This window comes from Phaenicophaeus curvirostris, chromosome 3 (assembly GCF_032191515.1).
Source record: "Phaenicophaeus curvirostris isolate KB17595 chromosome 3, BPBGC_Pcur_1.0, whole genome shotgun sequence".
In the NCBI taxonomy this organism is placed as follows: Eukaryota; Metazoa; Chordata; class Aves; order Cuculiformes; family Cuculidae; genus Phaenicophaeus; species Phaenicophaeus curvirostris.
The window spans coordinates 54,806,417-54,828,219 of NC_091394.1; the positions used below are offsets into that span (position 1 = coordinate 54,806,417).

Here is a 21,803-nt window from a genome sequence, read left to right on the forward strand (position 1 = left end):
ATGCTGTTTGTCCAGCAGAGATGTAAAACACAGCTCTAAAGGGCTTGATTTGCAGTGTTCCTTGGCTTGTTCAAAATACTTTTTTATAGATGGTAGCCAAGAAGGTTTTAGGATATGGGATACAGATAAATCTCTAATTGCCTTCTTCGTTATCTTTTGAGTGAAAAGGAACTGGTTAAATCTTATAAAAAGTATTTTCAAAGTAATGTAAGGGTAAGTAAATATTTATTACTGGTGCAGAATCATAGTAAGCCACAGCAAATTTTTATTAAGAAATGGCTTTATACTTAATGGTTATGTTATAAACTTGAAGTGCAACAATCTACCTTCAAAATAGGGTCGGTGACTCTCATCACACTGAAGTAAAGGCTGTCATATAGGAGGGTGTGGAGTAGGCTAAAGGGAATGCTCTTGGGACCTGGGAATTAATACCTCCTAAGCGTACAGCTCTCACAACAGTGCTTATGCTGCTTGTGACAGAAGCATTAGCAAAACCTATATTGTTTCATGATATTTTCCAGGAACAGAATTCATGGTTACTGAAGTTTAATTGCAGTATACGTTAGGTAGAGAAGCTCTAAGTGTTTGTGCATAAAACCGTAGGAAGTATGTTAACTGCTCTGCCTACCCTTGGTATGAAGTCTTCAGAGAGAGTCACCACTCCTGTGTGACAAATATGTGCATGGTAGGACTGAGCTGATCACTGCCCAAGAGCTAGGTGAGATGTAACACTTCAAGGTGGCTCTCCTACTGCTGCTTTTCACTGTTCTCTAGTTGAGGTTGGCTGTTGTTGTGAATACTGTATGCTGAGGACCCGTGAGCTCCTGGCTCTCACTATCCTTTCCCCTAGCCTGCTCCTCAGTCTTACTGTAGGACAGCTTCTTTGCAGGTGGCAAGTATCTTTGAGTACTGTGTGAGGGACTGCAGAGAAGTCCCCATGGGTAGCTCCTCTGTCCTTGAACATTCATTGTCTTCCAGGAAGCAAAAGGCCTTTGTGCTATAGTTGTGAACCAGGCGTAAATCTCACTTCACCTGTAAGTCCAGTAACATTGATGGAAATGGCATACACACATTTCTTGTAGGATATACTGCTATCGGTATGAGTGTTTTATAGAGAACCCCCTTAAATACCAGGAGCCAAATATATTCTTAAATATAAAGTGTTGAATTTAAATAAGCCGAAACACCAAGTTCCTATGCAGATTGTTGCTATCCCATTTTTTATCCCCAGTTGCTTGCACCTTAGATCTGACAGTGGTTTAAGACACACAGGTACATTTTTTTGTGCATTTTGGAAATCCCAACAGTAATCACAGGTTCATACTTTTTAGGCACCAACTGAGGATTCTTATTAGCTGCATATTACTTACATAGCACTGACAAAATTTTGCCTTCTCCTAATACTTCTGCAGTATTTGCTTAAAAGGAATTGTTGCGCAGAGATGTTCATATGATATCTTTAATGATGGGGGGGTTTAAGCTTAGATTAATGTTTGCAGTTTTGCAGGGACCTAATTCATGCCTATTGGTTTTGAAAAAATTTAGTTGTGTCAAATAGATGTCAGCAGTACAAGTAATCTCTGGCTGTTTTGCTAGTCTCTCAGTGTCCTGAGTTGCAGAGTTGGAACAACTTGTATAGTAGGAAAGGAGTGGCAGACTGTGGGTATTAGTACCACTGTACACCCTTGGGAGAGTCAAAATTAAAAAAAAACAACCTGTACTAGATTTACAGTAAAGCTCCTATATATTGAGGAGCCTTCTCAAGAAAATGGACGCACATGATGCTAGGCTGGCAGGTGTTTCTAGAAGAGCATCACCATGGAACAGCAGAACATATTATCAGCATCTCCAACCAAATTGCCTGAGGTCTGAATGGACAGGTGTGAGTTTGGGCACTTATCTCTCAGTGCCTTCTCTCTCAGTAAACCTTTTCACCAAGCAGAACCTGATAGAAGGATCCCAAGCAGAGTTGCAGCCTCCTTCCCATTGCAAGATTTGTTATAGGAAGGAAGGAGTGAGCCTGTGGCCATTACAGTTCTATTTTACTGCCCTGTTAAATATGATGCCTTATTCCTATTTTTAATTTAATTCTTTTGTGAGAGTGGAGGCGATAAAACAAATTGTTTCTATACTTCATTCACACACCTAATGGGAGAACAGTGCAAGGGAGTTGTAATTTGCATGAGGTACAGCAACAAGAATTTCCAAATGCACATATGTGGAGTGTGATGAAGAGCTGATGTTTGCAAATGAAGCCACTTTCATACCCATTTCTGGTTGTATCTAATTACAATTTATAATACCAGTGCCTTACATCATGAGCCCTACGTTCATTTGTGCTATCCCAGGGTTTTCATTGCAAGTCAAAGAGCACCTGACTACGGGTACATATGTGACCTTGAGAAGGCTTTTTACCATTTCAGCAGAGGTAGGAGACTACAAATGAGAGCAAATATTTGTATCAGGGACTAGAAAAAGAAACCAGGGGTTGGGCAGATTGTGCTTGGGTTCTGCCTATAGCCATCCAAATAGAAAGCTGGAGGGTTAAAGAGACCTGCAGGTAGAGAGCTGAGAACTCAGGTTGCGTGGCCATGGGGAATGATGAACAGTATGAGAGAAATTTAATAAGCCAAGTAGAGGATTGATGGATTTTATTTCCCTCCTGATTTTTGCATTGAGGATAGAAAGCAGCATGGTAATGTGAGATTCTACTGCAAGAAAAGGACAATGCAAGCTACCAGAAGGTGTAAAGGCTGAACCGTTAATGAACCTCCTGACAGGCAATGAAAGAAATTACAAATCCTTTCTGTAGACGCCTAATATTCCAGATTGTATGTAAGTGATACCAGTGAGCTATGGGGATGCGTCTACCACTCGTCCCAGAGGGGAAACTAAGGCAAGAGATAGGCCTGTCAGTCTGACCTCAGTGCCAGGGAAAGTCATGGAGCAGGTGATCTTGAGTGCTATCATGAAGCACATGCAAGAGAACCGGGTGATCAGGCCCAGTCAACATGGGTTCACAAAAGGCAGGTCTTGCCAAACTAACCTGATCGCCTTCTATGACAAAGTGACTCGGCTGCTGGATGAGGGAAAGGCTGTGGAGGTATCTTCCTGGACTTCAGCAAAGCCTTTGACACAGTTTCTCACAGCATTCTGCTTGAGAAACTGTCAGCCTCTGGCCTGGACAGGCGCACACTCTCCTGGGTGGAAAACTGGTTGGATGGCCGGGCCCAGAGAGTGGTGGGAAATGGTGTGAAATCCAGCTGGAGGCCAGTGACAAGTGGGGTTCCCCAGGGCTCGGTGCTGGCTCCAGCCCTGTTCAATGTCTTCATCAATGATCTGGATGAAGGCATTGAGTGCACCCTTAGCAAGTTTGTGGACGACACTAAGCTGGGTGGAAGTGTCGATCTGCTGGAGGGTAGGGAGGCTCTGCAAAGGGATCTGAACAGGCTGGACCGCTGGGCAGAGTCCAATGGCATGAGGTTTAACAAGGCCAAATGCCGGGTCCTGCACTTGGGGCACAACAACCCTATGCAGTGCTACAGACTAGGAGAAGTCTGTCTAGAAAGCTACCTGGAGGAGAGGGACCTGGGTGTGTTGGTTGACAGCCGACTGAATATGAGCCAGCAGTGTGCCCAGGTGGCCAAGAAGGCCAATGACATCTTGGCTTGTATCAGAAAAGGTGTGACCAGCAGGTCCAGGGAGGTTATTCTCCCTCTGTACTCGGCACTGGTGAGACCGCTCCTGGAATCCTGTGTTCAGTTCTGGGCCCCTCACCACAAGAAGGATGTTGAGGCTCTGGAGCGAGTCCAGAGAAGGGCAACAAAGCTGGTGAAGGGGCTGGAGAACAGGCCTTATGAGGAGCGGCTGAGAGAGCTGGGGTTGTTTAGCCTGGAGAAGAGGAGGCTGAGGGGTGACCTCATTGCTCTCTACAACTACCAGAAAGGAGGTTGTGGAGAGGAGGGTGCTGGCCTCTTCTCCCAAGTGACAGGGGACAGGACAAGAGGGAATGGCCTCAAGCTCCGCCAGGGGAGGTTTAGGCTAGACGTGAGGAAAAAATTCTTTACAGAAAGGGTCATTGGGCACTGGAACAGGCTGCCCAGGGAGGTGGTTGAGTCACCTTCCCTGGAGGTGTTTAAGGCACGGGTGGATGAGGTGCTGAGGGATATGGTTTAGTGTTTGATAGGAACGGTTGGACTCGATGATCCGGTGGGTCTCTTCCAACCTGGTTATTCTGTGATTCTGTGATTCTGTGATTTCTTAATGTAAATTGACCTTTCTACATATTATGTTTATGTTTGTTTGTATAGCTACTTTGTAATTAGTTCTGCCAGCTCTTGGTTTCCATATGTCTTAAGGAATGACAGTATATTCTCAGATTTACTTCTATTTATACTAATTAAATACTAGTAAACCTGTCCACATAAAGACCAAATAAATTGTCTTTTCCTCAGGTCTATGTTGGACTTCTCTATATTCCTGACTATTAAAACTGTTTTGTTTTTTATGTTTTTCTGTCTCACGAACTATTATATAGTTTATATTCCTGCATAATTTAGCTGTGCGCTTCTTACATTGAACTCATACAGAGGAAATCATGACAAATTATGTAGGAGGAGGATTTCCAGTTATTCCAAGCCTGAAGTGATGAAATTTTATAGACATTTATATTTTTATTAAGCAAAATCATGGTCTCTCCAGAACATCTCCATTGCATATGAGCTTGAATAGACATGAGAAAAATCATTTCTTTTTAAAAAATGGTCACATAGGTTTGGAAAATAACATTTAGCACCATAGCTCTTCAGAGGAAGAAACCTATAGTAGCAAGGTAATGCCTGGCGGTGTACAACGTCCTCAAAGCACAGTCTGTGTTGTACACTGCTGGTGAAAAGGGAAAGGAAAAACATTTTTGAAGCAAAGAAAGTGCCTGGGATATCGTCCTTAACAATTTAGAGCAAGAGAACGTATGGTTTTGTGGGATGGTCGCTACTTGTAAATATGCTTAGCGGCTGCAGGTTTGGCCTGCACCAGCTGCATCCCTCGTCCTTGCTGCACCACCCCTGTTCACCAGCAGACTTGTTTTATGATGAAGGCAGAAAGTATATCAGCCTATGGATTGCAATCCAGGTTTTGCAGTCAGCAACACTGTATGCTGAGCAATTGTCTTCCTCTACTTTCCAAACCTATGTATTGAATCAATTTTATACTGTCCTATAGGGCATATAGTGATAGGACAAGGGGGAATGGCTTTGAATTGGAAGGGGGAAGATTTAGGTTAGACATTAGGAAGAAATTCTTCACGATGAGGGTGGTGAGGCACTGGAACAGGTTGCCCAGGGAAGTCATGGATGCCCACTCCCTGGAAGTGTTCAAGGCCAGGTTGGATGGGGCTTTGAGCAGCCTGGTCTAGTGGGAGGTGTCTCTGCAGGGGTCTATCTATTACCTAGCTAGTGCAACTACAAATAGAGTTGCTTTTCTTGTAAGCATACCCATTAGTCCAAGTTGGTCTCTTGTGTGGTCTGCTGTGCCACAGAAAGTTGGTGATAATCCTAACAGAGAAAGGAGCCTGCAGGTACTGAGGTGATACAGGGTTATGTGCCCGTTTAACCTTGTGCCACCAAGGCTTCCAGCTGACTCTTAACAAAGAGAAAGTAGATTTGTTTTCAGAAACGTGTTTGAAGGAGGAATGCAGGACATGTTTTGTATGTCTGGCCATAAGGCAGAATGTAAAAAGCAGCATTACCAGCTCAGTTATGTCTCTGAAGCAATGATACAGTAATGGAGATTTGGCAGAGGGCATTGCCATGACAAGTATCCTATGTCCTCATTGTCCTTCATGCTGAAGAATCCTCAGTCTCTTGGAAGAATCTTAAAACTTATACTATGAAGTTATGTGAATGGTGCTGTAGAAATAAAGTATTTTTAACTTAGTGTAGCCACAAGGGTCTTGGCATCATCACCAGTTTCATTTACCGTGTGATGTAAGACAAGATGGCTATACACATCTTGGGGGAAGGGGAAACATGGGGCTGGTTTTGGCCAAGACAGGCAAAAATCCAAAAGTCCAAATGTGGGTGAATATTTTTCAACACAAGGTGCATTTTAACACCCCCCTGTTTATTTAAAAAAGATCTTCACTTTTGCCTCCCTCATGCATTTATATTCTTACTTCAGTCTCTCCTAGTAGCTCAGTTCCATTCCCAGAGGCATGAAATGAATAAATCCAAACATGTTCTATTTAGAGTTCTACCCCATGGCCAGCACACCCGATATGGCATTTCAGAGGCTGAGGGAAGTGAGCCACAGTTGCTTGTGGAAAAAAAGAAAGAACTGCAGCAATACAATGACGTAAGGTTTATCCTGCAGGTTCACCTCAGGTTACAACCGGATCTAATTCAGCATGCTCTTGTCAGTACAGCTTAGTTCAGCTAAACCGAGAAAATGCAGTTGAATTCTGCGTACAGCTAACTCCCACATAAAGCACCAAAACCTTTCCAATCTAATTTTTTATTGCAGGCTTTTTTTTGCTTTTTTTTTTTTTCATTTGAAGAATTGTTGGGCCTGAATAACGTGGGTTTATTTATCTGTCTGATACCAAATGAAAGTACTGTTATGAATTTGATTAAAGAACCATCTCAAAGTAAACAGGAGGATCACACATTTAAAGATGTTCCCACACATCAGATGCTGATAAGGTCACCCAGGAGAACATTGCTGTTTGGGGTCTCTACTCATCCCCAGGGTGCATTTTCTCGCTGGGGAAGGACCTTCTATGCAGTCTTAAACTAGAGCTTGTTTTGAAATAGCTCTTTCAGCTAGTGATGTCCTAAACGGCTTCTTTGTTTTTATCCTGGTAGACTCCAAGAAATGAACTGCATAAATTTCAGAAGTGAGATTTTTTAATATATTTCATAGAATCATAGAATCACTAGGTTGGAAAAGACCTCTTGCATCATCGAGTCCAACCATCCCTATCTGCCACTAAACCATGTCCCTGAGCACCTCATTTACCCATCTTTTAAACACCTCCAAGGATGGTGACTCAACCACCTCCTTGGGCAGCTTGTTCCAATGCGTGATTACCCTTTCTGTGAAAAATTTCTTTCTGGTATCTAGTCTGAACCTCCCCTGGCATAGTTTAAGGCCATTCCCCCTTGTCCTATCCCCTGTCACTTGGGAGAAGAGGCCAGCTCCCTCCTCTCCACAACCTCCTTTCAGGTACTTGTAGAGAGCAATAAGGTCACCCCTCAGCCTCCTCTTCTCAAGGCTGAACAACCCCAGCTCCCTCAGCCACTTGTCGTAAGACTTGTTCTCCAGCCCCTTCACCAGTTTCGTCGCTCTTCTCTGGACACACTCCAGAGTCTCAACATCCTTCTTGTGGTGAGGGGCCCAGAACTGAATACAGGATTCAAGGAGCAGTCTCACCAGTGCCGAGTACAGAGGGAGAATAACCTCCCTGGACCTGCTGGTCACACCTTTTCTGATACAAGCCAAGATGCCATTGGCCTTCTTGGCCACCTGGGCACACTGCTGGCTCATGTTCAGTCGGCTGTCAACCAACACCCCCAGGTCCCTCTCCTCCAGGCAGCTTTCTAGACAGACTTCTCCTAGTCTGTAGCACTGCATAGGGTTGTTGTGCCCCAAGTGCAGGACCTGGCATTTGGCCTTGTTAAATCTCATGCCATTGGACTCTGCCCAGCAGTCCAGCCTGTTCAGATCCCTTTGCAGAGCCTCCCTACCCTCCAGCAGATCAACTCTTCCACCCAGCTTAGTGTCATCTGCAAACTTGCTAAGGGTGCACTCGATGCCTTCATCCAGGTCATTGATAAGGACATTGAACAGGGCTGGACCCAGCACTGAGCCCTGGGGAACCCCACTTGTCACTGGCCTCCAGCTTGATTTCACACCATTTCCCACCACTCTCTGGGCCCGGCCATCCAACCAGTTTTCCACCCAGGAGAGTGTGCGCCTGTCCAGGCCAGAGGCTGACAGTTTCTCAAGCAGAATGCTGTGAGAAACTGTGTCAAAGGCTTTGCTGAAGTCCAAGAAGATACCTCCACAGCCTTTCCCTCATCCAGCAGCCGAGTCACTTTGTCATAGAAGGCGATCAGGTTAGTTTGGCAAGACCTGCCTTTTGTGAACCCGTGTTGACTGGGCCTGATCACCCGGTTCTCTTGCATGTGCTTCATGATAGCACTCAAGATCACCTGTTCCATGACTTTCCCTGGCACTGAGGTCAGACTGACAGGCCTGTAGTTCCCTGGATCCTCCCTGCGACCTTTCTTGTAGATGGGCACAACATCAGCCAGCCTCCAGTCCAGTGGAACTTCCCCCGTCAGCCCGGACTGCTGGAAGATGATGGAAAGGGGTTTGGTCAGCACATCCGCCAGCTCCCTCAATACCCTTGGATGAATCCCATCCAGTCCCATAGACTTGTGAATGTCTAATTGGCCAAGCAAATCTCTAACCACCTCCTCTTGAATCATGGGGGTTTATTCTGCTTCTCTAACTCATGGAGATGTACACAGAGGGAACAACTTTCTTTACAATTAAAGACTGAGGCAAAGAAGGCATTAAGTACCTCAGGGTACTTTGTAACAGGATTGCAGTTTGACTTCCATATCAAACTGTAGTGGCAGGTTTCATTTGGTAGAAGACCCTGCAACTCCTAGAACTGCAAATACTCTTAATGGAGTGGCAGACCAGAAATCAAGTTTGTGTGGAACACATGAAGCATCTCAAAGAAGTGAATAATGTATCTTGGCCCAAATCTAGACCAAAGTGTGTTTACACACCAAAGCATGTAAGCTTGATGGATGTTTGCCGCCTTCATCTTCAAGTGCTGCTAGCTACTGGCAGTCAGAGCAAAAAATGGCTTAGAAAGCAAAGTTTTATGGTACACTCTCAAGACTGTAATCTTTTTTCTTAAAGAAGTTTTAGACAGAAATCTCTTGATTGAACTTCAGTGTTAACCAACCATTGGTGTGTTGGATCTCACCCAGTATATTGTTCCTGACAGTGCTCAGGAACTGGCCAGTCGACAGATATGGGGTAATGTGATGAAAGGGGGATTTTCTTAATCCTTGGGAATTCCCCTTAAAGGGGAATATCTTAATCCTTGATATTTCATCATTGCTTGTGTCAGGTAGTATAAATATTTGTCTTCTGTTGCTTAAAAAAAGTGAAGTTCATTAAGGATTATATTATTTCTTTTTAAAACAAATGAGTTTCTAATGGGAACAAGCAGGAATTCTTTAACAATCTAATGAATATTTTTTTATAGTCCTTTTAGGTCCCAATTATATTATGCTGCAGACAGCTCCACAGAGTAAACTATGCTTTCAGATTAAAAAGGTAGATCAGAATTTTTCTTAATATCTTGTAAATTTGCCTGTCAGTTTTAAACTCCCTGATTAACTTTTCTTCCATATTTCATGAATTATTTTTGTCTTCTGACTGCAACATATTATTTGTCTTATACTATGAGAAAAAAGTATGAATGTTTCATTTCCCTTTTTACTATTTATATTTTTATACAGCTATCCTGCATTCATCATCTTTCTTCTCATTTGTCTCCTCTCCAAACAAAAATTGATCTCTCTTCATACACCTGTCATCCTGAAACTCCTGGTGGTTTGTGATCCCAGGGTCTCAACCCCTTTCTGTGGCTGCTCTTTTTGCAGCCCTGTGGCTAGCACTGCCTGTAGCATCCCTCCTGGCAGATTTACAGTTACTTCATTTTGTTTGCTTAGGTGGAGAGAGTTTCCGCACACCCCTTTGAATTACAGGCTGCAGTGTTGACATTGCCAGTGTCGTCAGAAATGGTACGAGCTGGAGTTCAAACAGGTGGTACCGTCGGGCTGCTGTCACAGGGGATGAGATCATACATTCGTCCTGTCTCCGTGATAAATTTGTCTAACTCTCTACAACTCAAGCTGACTTTGATCCCATATAATCAAAAGCCTTAAAATAGAAAGTGGAAGGGAACACAGAGAAGCTTTAATTATTTACTGACTAGGTCAAATCCATACCTTTTGTAAAGAGACTTTTTTAGTTGTTTTTTGGTCTATTCAGTTTTCATTAAGCCAAATTTAAATCTTTGTGCTCTGCATTGATTCAGATTCTGGGGCTGATTAAAGAGGCTTTTGAAGGAAGCCGAATTTTTTCTTCTTGTTTGTTGTTGTTGTTATTGTTGTTTTTCCCCGTTACTAATGGAATAAAAATGTTCCCTGTATAACATTTGTAGTTGCAGTAGTGCTAGGAGGTCCCAGCTCAAAGTTTTAGTTGCTTCAAGCACCTTGTGACATGACACTCATCATAGAGCTACTGAAGGCTAGGTAGACAAAACATGTAAAACGATGGGATGGAGGAAGTAGATTTGTAAATTCCCAAATTCACAAACCAAATCTGTGACAGAGCTGAGACCTGATCAGGTCTCGTGCCATTGCTGGTGTGTTTAACCGGGAGCCCATGCCGCCCCTGACATGTTCACCCCTTGGGTAACACCTGAGCAGCACGAACACAATATGGTGGTCTCCATGACACGAGTACCCTGTGACTGCCTGCATTTCAGAGTGGTTACAAAAGCAGTCCTGTTGTCCTGAACATTTTGATAATGTGTTTTGGCCTTCCTCTGGAAACAGTAGCAATGTTATCTCCTTCATTGCGCAGGAAGAGTTACAGGGTGGGTACAACTGCTTTGTGAGCAAGTTGTGCAGAAGGGGAGGCTGGGTGCCATCCCAAACACTTCCCCTTCTCTGGAGGCTGTTTGTTGCCTCCAGAGGGCAAGAGCTCCAGGCAAGGGGAGAGGGGGTGGGGAGGCAGGCTTCTGGTGCGCCACTTCCTTGCATCATTACGCTTACAACCAGAAACAACCTCGCCGTTACCTCTGTAGTCTTAAGCAAAAAGCTTTCTTGATTTATTTTGGAAACTAGTGACTTAATAGTGTGTGGATGTAAAACCTGCATACTTGAGTTGAGGCTTGAAGAACCCCAGTGCCTATCAATATCAATACATCCACATCTCCTGCACAAAAATAGACAGGAATATGTAAGATGGTGGTGGTTCAGAGAAATGTCCTTGCTTTATCCTCACCCTCTCGGTGCCTGTGGATACGTTAGCAGACTACTGTACATAGGGGAAAACATGCCTTTAATAGTTCTGTCTCAGCTGCTGTTAATTTGATTTCCCTCAGGTAGTCAGTGTTCACTCACAAAGTCCTGGAGCAAGACTTTGTGTAGCAAGAAGTACTAATAATTTATGCTGTAATGTCTGAGGTTCTTAGATAAAGCGTGTGCTACTCGGAACAAAGAAAAAGAGATCTTGTATTTGGGCATAAATACAGTGCATGCAGAGAGATGAGAGGAAGTACTGTAATGAGGAGCATGTTTATTCAAAGCAGCTCTGTGGTATCTGACAGCGAGTAGGTTATGTCCAGGCCTATGCTCAGTCTCTGTGCCATACACATTGTGTATTTGTGGGCTGTTTGTCATGATGCTTCACAGGACAGCATTAAAATAATTTGTAATTATTATTGGATTACTACAGAAACAATATTTTTAAATATCTCAGTTTTCCTGTGGAAGCTGTTACATTAGTTTGTATTTTCAGCTCCATTCCATCTTCCTCCATGTAAACTGGGCAAGGTACCTTGTGTCAGTCCAGAGGCCAAACTCCATTTGTTAGCTTTTATGCAAATCTAGAGTAGTGCTTTTGAAAAGAATGGATTGGATTCTGCCTCAAAGTGTCAGATCCCTTTCCTTTGTTGAAGCCACTCATTTAGGGGTGGGATTTTTCAGCAGGACTCAGTACTCCTGCAGCACTCATTCTAATGCTACTGTAATATTGCATGGCTTGTATAGCTTTGCAAAAAGCTAAAATTGAAGAATTTAGAGCAGAATTAGGTCATGTCCAAGTGCATTTGAAAATGTCATGCTAGTAATTCACAATTTTAAAATTACTGAATGAGTTTCTTCCAAGTTTGCTCTGTTCCATAGATCCCATTGATATTTAAATGTAATTTGGTTTATCATCATGTTATATCATAAAGTCCAGTTTCCAGTATTTTCATTAGCTAGTATGTGTTATGTAATATAAAAGGAAATAATACTTGGGGCACAAAGGAAAACAGGAATGCAGTTACTGTGTTAACATTGCCTTTCTGGAATTCACTGATTAATTTTTTTAATCTCATATTGGTATTAGGAAGGTGGTTTTTTTTCTGTTTCTAGTAAAAGTTGTGTAAAGTTTCTGAAACTCTCCAGAAGGTTTAAAATGAATGTATGACTAGTCTTTCAAAGACCTAACGTTACATTTTAGCATTTCATACTTTCATCACACCCTTTATTATGGAAGGTTATTACTTTTCCTGAAGGTGCTGATTCTTTTTATCATTCCTCCCTATTCTGATGAGTGTGCATCTTCTCAGGGAAAAGTGCTTGAGAGGGATTTCTTCGAGATGTTTTCTAGTCTAGTTTGGATTTCCATAAATCAATGCTAAAAGGAAAGTGTAGAGGAACTGAAAATAGTGCTCTGAAGATTGCAAAAAGCACATTGTAATGTTTGAAAGTTTGGAAATATGTATTTTTCTTGGGGGTACAAGTTTTTACTATGTTCAAAGAAAGGCTTTCATGGCAGCTACAAACGTCTTACAGGTGGTACCCGGTGCTGCCAATTTCTCAACCCTCAGAAAGAGCATACACGGTGGGATTATTGACTGCAGTTGTGTTCAGGTGGTTGTGGGTTAAAAAAAAACATTCTTGCAGACAGCCAGACTTGTAATTCCCATATGATTCATTACCTCTGTTTCCATAAGCCATTTTCCTATTTCCTCTTTTTTTGCCTGTGCCTCACATTGTTTAAATGTGGCTAGTTACTCAGGTGGACTCGCAGGTGCGGTGCTTCCCCCTGGTGCTGCGGTTTCCCCCATCTGCAGCTCATCCTGACCCATCCATCGTGTAAGATGAGGTCATTATCTAAATAGATGTTATAAAGCAAGACTGTTATGCCCAAGGAGAAGCATTATTTTCCTGTGCCCTTCTGGGAACATATGGATAACCCCGACAGGTACAGAGCAAAAGAGATTTGATATGTTAAGCACACAAAGGTCCACGTTGTGCCATCTCCTGAGTGTAGCAGTGGTTTCTTTCTCATCAGGTATGATTTTATCCCTTTCCCGAGCCTGTCTGTGTCTGTGCTACCTGTGTATTGCTTGCTGAAATCTGCCATACCTCATCCCAGTTTATTGCACTGACACGTGGGATTTCTCCACAGGATGGGTACAGCAGAGGGAGCAGTAGGACAAGCTTCTCCCTGGCTGTCTCACCCTGTCTCCTCTCGCCCCAGCCCAGACCCTCTGGCAGATCTAAGCGCTCCTTCTGTCCCTACCTGTACTCCACACCAACACGAAGATCCCCCAGACCTGAGGGGTCTGCGTGCTGTGCCTTTGGGCCAGGACAGAGAGCAAAGGAGAGGGCTGTGTGGCGGAGACGCTTCCCTATCCCCTGCAGAGTACTGATGCATTTCAGAGAGCAAGTCAGATGCTGCTTGCTTTTACATAACTGGTCTGATGAGATTCGTTTTATTGGCCTACATATTAATGCTCCAGCTCTCATTAGCAGTTTCTGAGACTTGCAGGCTTCCTCCTGCGTTCTTGCTATGTATTTTTTTTCTAAGAAAGAGAGAGAAAGAAAAGAAAGAGGAAGAAAGAGAGAAAGATAGAGACAAAGAAAGAAAGAAAGGGAAAGAGAAAGGGAAAGAGAGAGAAAAAGAGGAAGAAACAGAGAAAGATAGAAACAAAGGGAAAGAGAGAGAGAAAAAGAGGAAGAAAGAGAGAAAGATAGAAACAAAGAAAGAAAGGGAAAGAGAAAGAAAGAAAGAGAGAGGGAAGGAAAGAAGGAAGGAATGAAGTAAGTAAGTAAGTAATTTCCCCTTTTGCCTATGTATTTCTTTCATCTGGAGAGTGGAATAAAGTGAGTTTTATTTTAGAGCAGGAGGATTTTTCAGTGGTGTGTGGGATGAATGGCTCAACTGAACAGAGAATCTGTTTCATAGATTATCATCTTCCAGTTCTGAAAAACGTGTGCATGCCACTCCATCCACATTCATGTCTGCTGTTGCACACATTTTAGGCACTGGCCAAATTTCCACGAAAGGCCTGTGGTTGTCTGTCGAGGCAAATATAAATACATAACCTTTGAGGCATTTTTACAGATTAACTTACCAGAAACCTTTTCCAGTGCAGAATGCAGCACTATAATGAAACTAAGGTGCCGGAGTGAGACAGGATAACAAAATCATTTCTGTAACAAAAATACTCAAATAATTTAATCATTTCAGAAATAAGGATGTTAATTTCAGGAGGAAGTTGTAGCAGGACAGATTTTGGTGTTGCAGTCTTTACTGTCATAAATGTTCCAGTTTTTCAGGAAGGGGTGCAACGAGCTCTCTCAATTAGCAGCCTTCACTACCTTTTGTATGCTCAGTAGAGTAGACATGAAGCCTTCAAAGCAGTAGAGTGTTCTTAACCATTGAGGAGACAAAGAGAATATTGTGCTGGAGCAAAGGCTGTGTCGTGAATCTTCATAGTTGGCATGTGGGATGCTTATTTCATTTTCTTTCTGAGTTTGGCTTTCTAAGGGAACACAGTCATGCTATGTTTGTTTGTCTCAGACTTCTGACCACAGCCAGCAGTTCTGAACTCATTAGACACCTTCCACTGAATGTCACACAAGGGAAGAAATCTCAGCTAAACTTAATCTCCTTGCCTCTTGGAAAGTGAGAGTCAAGATAGCAGCACCGCAGTATGAGCAGGACATGCAAAATTCCCCATTTGAAACAGTTCCCACGCGTACTGGCTGAGCACTTACAGCTCAGAACTAGCTGCGTGACCTGCTTGCTGCCTTTTCCCCAGGCAGGGAGAAAGTACAAAAGGGGTGGTGGTAGTGCAGGTTGGTTGCGTAGTACATTAGAGGAGGCTGAACTGTGCAGGTGGGCAATACTTGTGTCCCAGGGGGTAGGAAAGGTCATTAGGGTTTAGAGCAAACAGGGATTACTGTCACTGGCAGTGGTATATATATCCAAGGATCATAAATCCTTAGGAAATAAGTCTTCATTAGGTACACTGCTTACCATGCAACTTTAATGAACTATAGCTGTTGCTTCAGACCGTTTGAGTTCAGCATTTTCACATAGAGGACCAATAATGGATTATAAAGCCTCTTTATTTATCCATGAGCCCCATCAGGCCAGGAAAGACTTCTGCAGGGTTCAGTACTGTGTGGGATTAGGTTTACCTCTCTTTTTTTATTTTATTTTTAGAAAAATATTTTTCCTTTCATTGTGGTAGAATTGAAACATTTACCTACAAAACCTCATTTCCATTAATTTCTCTTTATTTTATTATATCTCAGAGATCTTCATTTTGCTAATCAATTTGAACATCTAACAAAAAGAGTAGTTTTTTCCTGTATGTAATGTTTTGTTTAAAGATAAATGGAAACAAAATTGTTCTAGTTCTCCTCTTTACGTATTTTTCAAGTAAACTTCAAAATGTATCTAGTAAATAATGGTTTGATTTTGCAAAGAGCAAGGCAAATGCACAGAGTGTTTCATAAGTTGCTTAATTCTTCATAATTAATGATCATAGTTCGTTCTTGTGTACAAGAATAAAGCCCCAAAGCCTTTATATCCTAGCTCTTGTAGATATGACATGCTTATATATAATGATAAACACTGGTTTAAACCATGGGTTTGCCAAAAAAGCTCTACCAAACTACAAATACAAGATGCAGGAAAAAGGAAGTAAATGTTCAAAAGTAAATAATGGTTTTTTTTTTCTTTATTCAGTAAAATGGATTGACTGAAAATATGATTTGTTTGTGCAGCTAATATGTATGACCACAGACAATCTCCCTTTTTCCCACATAGCTCCCTCAGAAACATGAAGTTCAAGAACAGAAAAACCAGTACAGAAAATCCTTTGTTGCAGCAGAACTGCTAGCTGAGTATGTACCGACTGCATTCTCCATTTACTTTATTAAGGCTTACTGAGGATTCAAGGAATTTGAATATGTTGTGCAGATAGTGGAGCTCACCCATCTGAACATTTTTGGTGACTGAGCTTCCTCCCATTATCCAGTGAACCTCTTGGAAATGGTAGGCGGATTGTACTCAGGGCTGTCAGACTCCAGACTGTGAGACCAGGGCAGTGTTCTGCCGTGTGTGTTGTGGGGGGCAGCAAGGGAGTGGATGCTGGGAGTCCCCTGTCCCCACCAGCTTCAATAACTTGCAGTAAAAAAGTGGTAGGCAGAAGAGAAGTAACTCATGGATCAGTGCTTGGCCAAACTCTGTCTGTCAGACCATGTTGGGGAGGGGTCTTAATGTAATCACATAGCTGAATAGCCAAGGCTGCAGGTAGTCTTGGGGTCTGAGGGGTGTGTAGATTTAAGTAATAATGAATAAAATCAATGTGCTGGATCCACTGTGACAGGCAGGAACTGCATTCCTGTCAATGCAATGACAGTCCCCTACTCAAAGCTCTTACTCTCCAACAAACCTATGCTGAAATCGTTGGCAGAGGTTAATGAGATAATTCTGAAAAGCAAGAATACTCTGAGTTAGAACTAGGAGGATTGAGCCTGTAGGGCAGAAGATGTTGCTTGTCCCAGTAAGCCCAAATGTTAGGGCTGCCAAGACAAATGAATGCAAGACCCTGCCAGACAAGGGAAGACAAAGAGCAAATTCTGTGTACATTGAAAATAGCTAAACATGAAGGGACATGCCCCTTAGGCATTTGGCTAAATTGGGAATGGGTAGGAAGTCACATGGCTCCAAACATGTTGCCTATTTAACTTGTTGCTGGTACCAAATTACTCTCCCCGCCTTGCTGCTCCCTTCTTCTGCTTCCACTTTGCCTCCAGCTCCTGCTCCTCCGTAACAACTTGCTGTTGGTGTATGTTCATATATCTCAAGTCTAATGCCATAGTGGTCCCTGATCTAATACATTTGGTGATGGTTTTAAGTGACAGACCCAGCTGAGAGACATAGCTGTGGTAAATCTCTCCCAGCTCTACACCTTGCACTGCACATTAGTCACTGGCATTGCACATCTCTTCATCTGATGAAACTGAACACCTGCCTTCTCCTTTGGCTTATGTGATAGTTTTTGGACATATGATCTCTGACTGTCCCATTCATGGGATTGGGATCATACTGTCCATGTTGACACGTAAGATTTCCATGTCATTTCCAGCATCCTGTTTTCCAAAGCTCCACCCCCCACATGCTCTTAAGTTTATAAATAACCTCTTAAGAGACATGGGAAGCAAACACTTCAAGTGTTCTTTTAGAGGATCCAAAACCCAATCTCTTTTTTTTCCCATGCCTAGTAAGGGAAATACACAAGTTTAGATAAAAGTGTGGAAGTGCTTTTATGGATTTCCCTGCCTTTGTTTTTTCCCCACATGAGAGGTACATTGAAGTCCTAGAAACAGCTCAGTCTTAATCCTTCCTGTTCATGACTTCACTTCTGAATCACCACATTTATCTATCACACCTTCATCCACAGGGAGCTTCTTTCTTCCTTCCTTGTTGCCCTAATTAAAAAGGAGCCCTCAGCCACAAAGCTGAACTTCTCTTTGTTCTTCCTCTTTTGTCTTTCTGAGCATCTGAAACACTATGTTTTTTAAGATCTAATTTTAACTCTTAGTCTCTGCTTCTAGTGATTATCTGCCCTTCAAGTCTGACATCTTTACAAACACTTTAAAAAAATATTTGAGGTATGATGTTATTATTGCATTGCATGAAGTTGCTCTGTTTTAATGGGAGACACTTGCCCAATGACTTTCTCCACTTGGAGAGATTAGTAGTGTTGGAGAGATTGGCAGTGTTAGAGGTGGCTCTATCGGAAATCAGTGCCAGGCAGGCTTCCTGCAGTTCACTGCAGAATAATAGACACTCCCTGAACTGATGTATCAGCAATCAAGGGGTTTAGAACCTGAGGCAAAGAAGTGAAGTGGCTTCCTCCTTGTCTGGCAGGAAGCCCATGGCATGTTTTTCTTTTGCTGGAGATTTTAAAGCACTCTGGAGAGTAGGCATTAAACACACTGAGGTCTGGCTTTGCTAACAGGAACAAGGGTTAGTGATTCAAAATAAATCTTTTGACTTTTCGGGAGACGTCAGCTAGTTTAGTATTTATATGTTCCTGGCAACTTTTCCAGGTCCATGAACCTGAGCCGGCTTGTTTTTATCAAAGTTTAAATCTGTATGTTATATATAATGTTACCAAACACTTATTTATATGTATGATATCAAGCAGCATCATGAAGAGTTGCTGGCCGGAGATGCAGCGCAGGCGTACTTCATGCACGCTTAAGATGCAGTCCTTTGGATTATTCTTTTACCCCCCTTTAGGCCTTTCCAAGTTTGAGCTATTCGCTTCATTAGCCTGAAATAAACACATGATTACTTTCACTACCAAATCAGTCCAGCCTCTCAACAGCAGCACTCTTAAAAGTGCAATTCCTCATCAAGTAGGGTATTGGCAATGCATTTATAAAATGTGGTTTTAGCTAAGTGATTCTGGGCACAGCTTGACCTTGTCCCCTCTCCTCTCCCCCAGCCCTGACCTGTGGTCTCTGTTTGCTCAGCTGCATCCCTGGGTACAAACCTCTCTCGGCAGCAACTCAGACAAAGGCCAAGGCTGTAGACTAGAGACATTTGCCGTGTTATTCTGTTTGAATAGGTATGACTGTCAATTGATATTTTCCAGTTTCAGCTGAAAGTATTCAATACTGCATATGTTTTACATAGAGTCTTGTTGCTTATTCCATACCCATCCATGCTTGAGATAAGGCAGTATTGATGGCAAGAAGTTTCAACTGATTGTGCATTTACAAATTCAAAACATGATGCTTCAAAAGGCTGATGCTAAAAGGCAGGGACTGTGTCAATGCTAATGACTCCTGAAGTCCCTGGTAGGGGAAACTACTTAACAAAGGCAAGTGTAGTGTTCTGCACCTCAAGAGGAACAACCACCCACACCAATACAGGTTAGGGGTTGACTGGCTGGAAAGCAGTTCTGCAGAGAAGGACCTCAGAGTCCTGGTGAACAACAAGCTAACCACGAGTCAGCAATGTGCCCTTGAGGCCAAGAAGGCCAGTAGTATCCTGGAGTGCATCAAGAAGTGTGTGGCCAGCAGGTTAAGGCAGGTTATCCTCTCCTTCTACTTTGCGCTAGTGAGGCCCCAACTAGAGTACTGTGGTTCTCCAGTTCAAGTAAGACAAGAAACTACTGGAGAGAATCCAGTGGAGGGCCACAAAGATTATTATGGGGCTGGACCATCTGTCTTAGTAGGAAAGGCAGAGTGAGATCAGTCTGTTTAGCCTGAAGAAGACTGAGAGGGGACCTTTTTAATGCTTATAAATATCTAAAGGGTGGATGTCATGAGAATGGGGCCAGACTCTTTTCAGTGGTGCCCAGCAACAGAACAAGGGGCAGTGGGCACAAACTGGAGCACAGGAGGTTCCACCTGAACAGAAGGAAAAATTGATTGTGATGGAGCATTGGAATAGGCTGCCCAGGGAGTTTGTGGAGTCTCCTTCTCTGGAAGTATTCAAAACCCTCCTCGACATGTTCCTATGCAACCTGCTGTAGGTGAACCTACTTTAGCAGGGGAATGGGACTGGGTGATCACCTCTTCCAATCCCTGCCATTCTGTGACTCTCTGATATTGACTCTACAGGTTGTGTGGAAGGACCCAGTCACCTTGAATGCTGCCACTGATCAGTAGTTTACTTATTTCAGTCTGATTTGTGAACAAAATTGCAATATATTTTTGTAAGAAGGCACAGATTTACCAAGAGTGGAGTATGAAGGGCTTGTGTTTAAGATCTGGTAAAATCTATTTTTGGTTTTTTTTTCTTTTTATATATATGTGGATATACCCCATTCCTCAGTAGAGCTCTCTGCTCAGGCGGGAGTGCTGTAACCAACCAAAGATGAGTCTCCACAGAAGCTTCATATTGCAGAGGGTGAAACACTTCCCTCCAAACCCAGCCCTTCAAGCTGGCTGCATTTGGGAGTTCCCTACAGAAGGGGCTTCCTTGCGATCCTGCTTCTGACCTTGATTCCATCAGTGACTCCAGGATAAAAACCCAGAGACTTCGCCTAATTAATTAATTGATTAATGAGAAGCTGATTGATGAGAAGCTCGATGTGTGCCAGCATGCATGCTCGCAGCCCAGAAGGCCAACCATACCCTGGGCTGCATCAAAGGAAGCGTGGCCAGCAGATTGAAGGAGGGGATTCTGTCCTGCTACTCTGCTCTCGTGAGACTCCACTGGGAGTATTATGTCCAGTTCTGGAGTTCCCAACATATGAAGGATATGGAACTGTTGGAACAGGTCCAGAGAAAGGCTACAAAGATGATCAGGGAGCTGGAGTACTTCCCATACAAGGACAGGCTGAGAGGGTTGGCATTGTTCAGCCTGGAAAAGAGAAGGCTCCGGGAAGACCTTGTAGCAGCCTTCCAGTACTTGAAGGGGGCTACAAGAAAGCTGGAGAGGGACTGTTCGTAAAGGCTTGTGGTGATAGGACAAGGGCAAATGGGTATAAACTGGAAAGGGGCAGGTTTAGACTAGACATTAGGAAGAATTTCTTCACCATGAGGGTGGTGAGGCACTGGCACAGGTTGCCCAGGGAAGCTGTGGATGCCCCATCTCTGGAGGGGTTCAAGGCCAGGTTGGATGAGGCTTTGAGCAATCTGATCTAGTGGGAGGTGTCACTGCCCATGGCAGGGGCGTTGGAACCGGATAATCTTTAAGGTCTCTTCCACCCCAAGCCTTTCTGTGATTCTATTAATTGGGCACAAGCAATAATACCAAGTGCCTGCACACCGAACATAAGCAGGCTGTGCCCTGGCAGTGTTTCCACTGGTCAGAGCAGGGGGCTCCCAGGCAGGTGGGGAGTGAGCCCTGGTGTCCAGCGGTGGGCACAGCTCCAGTAGTGCCGTGGATCGGAGCTGGCAGCACCCCCCCCCACTGCAGGCTCAAAGGCAGTGAAATCCTGCCTGCCAAACCCTGTTGTGCGTGTGCATGCGTGTGTGTGTGGCAGTGAGGAGATGGGGGTGATGTGAGTGGAATGGCAGGCTTGGGAGGGAGGAAGGGATGAAGGGGGAGGGGGAGAGGAGGGGGCCCCGGTGCCTGCCATTGGTAAAGCTCCGGGAAGGCATCTGCCAGCAGGACTTCAGAGGAATGTGAAACCGAATCATTTACAAGTTAAAGATAGACACAGAATACACAGCATCTGAGCCAGAGTTTAAATTCATCCCTCTCTGCCTGGCTTCCCGCAAAGCTCTGCTTGTCAGCTCGTCTCTGTTTCCTCTAACACTTTTTAATATTCCCTTAAAAATAACACCATTCTGGATTCTTTGGATTTGCTAAAGTGGCAGAGGAGATCATGGTGCAGACCATAGGGTAAGTAGGAAACTTGCCTTTGCATACGTTTGCTAGGGTAGCTCCTCTGGGCTTTGCTTCAGCTTTCAGAGCACTTGGCAGTTCCTGTAGGATGAGGTAGATATTCACAGAGTGCTTTCCTTACGGAATTGATTTCTCCTGTTTTCCCCGTACGGATTTTTTGAACTTTATTCCGCAGCAAAGCATTAACTCACAAAGTTACTTGTTTTGCCATACCTAGGGAATTTTGAGCTTTAATAATCTTACTGTTGCAGTGTTGAATGCTGTTTGCCTGTTCAGCTGAATTTTATTATATACCTTTGCTCTTCATTAGTGGCATATTCCAA

The 21,803-nt window shown here is 43.4% G+C and overlaps 1 protein-coding gene across 16 annotated transcripts in view; it reads left to right on the forward strand.

The window, feature by feature from the left end:
* Positions 1 to 21,803, forward strand: part of DTNA (dystrobrevin alpha) — a 222,407-nt gene that overhangs the window by 16,174 nt on the left and 184,430 nt on the right. For 6 of the 16 annotated variants that reach the window (XM_069854060.1, XM_069854067.1, XM_069854061.1 and 3 more), the window contains exon 1: positions 21,267 to 21,477. The exons of 1 other annotated variant lie outside the window; for it this stretch is intronic. In XM_069854060.1, the coding sequence (XP_069710161.1) occupies positions 21,461 to 21,477 (17 nt within the window). In that variant the 5' untranslated portion in view covers positions 21,267 to 21,460. Of the gene's footprint in view, positions 1 to 21,259; positions 21,478 to 21,803 lie in introns of those variants that run through there. 9 more of the 16 variants (XM_069854068.1, XM_069854063.1, XM_069854073.1 and 6 more) reach the window with 6 other exon arrangements.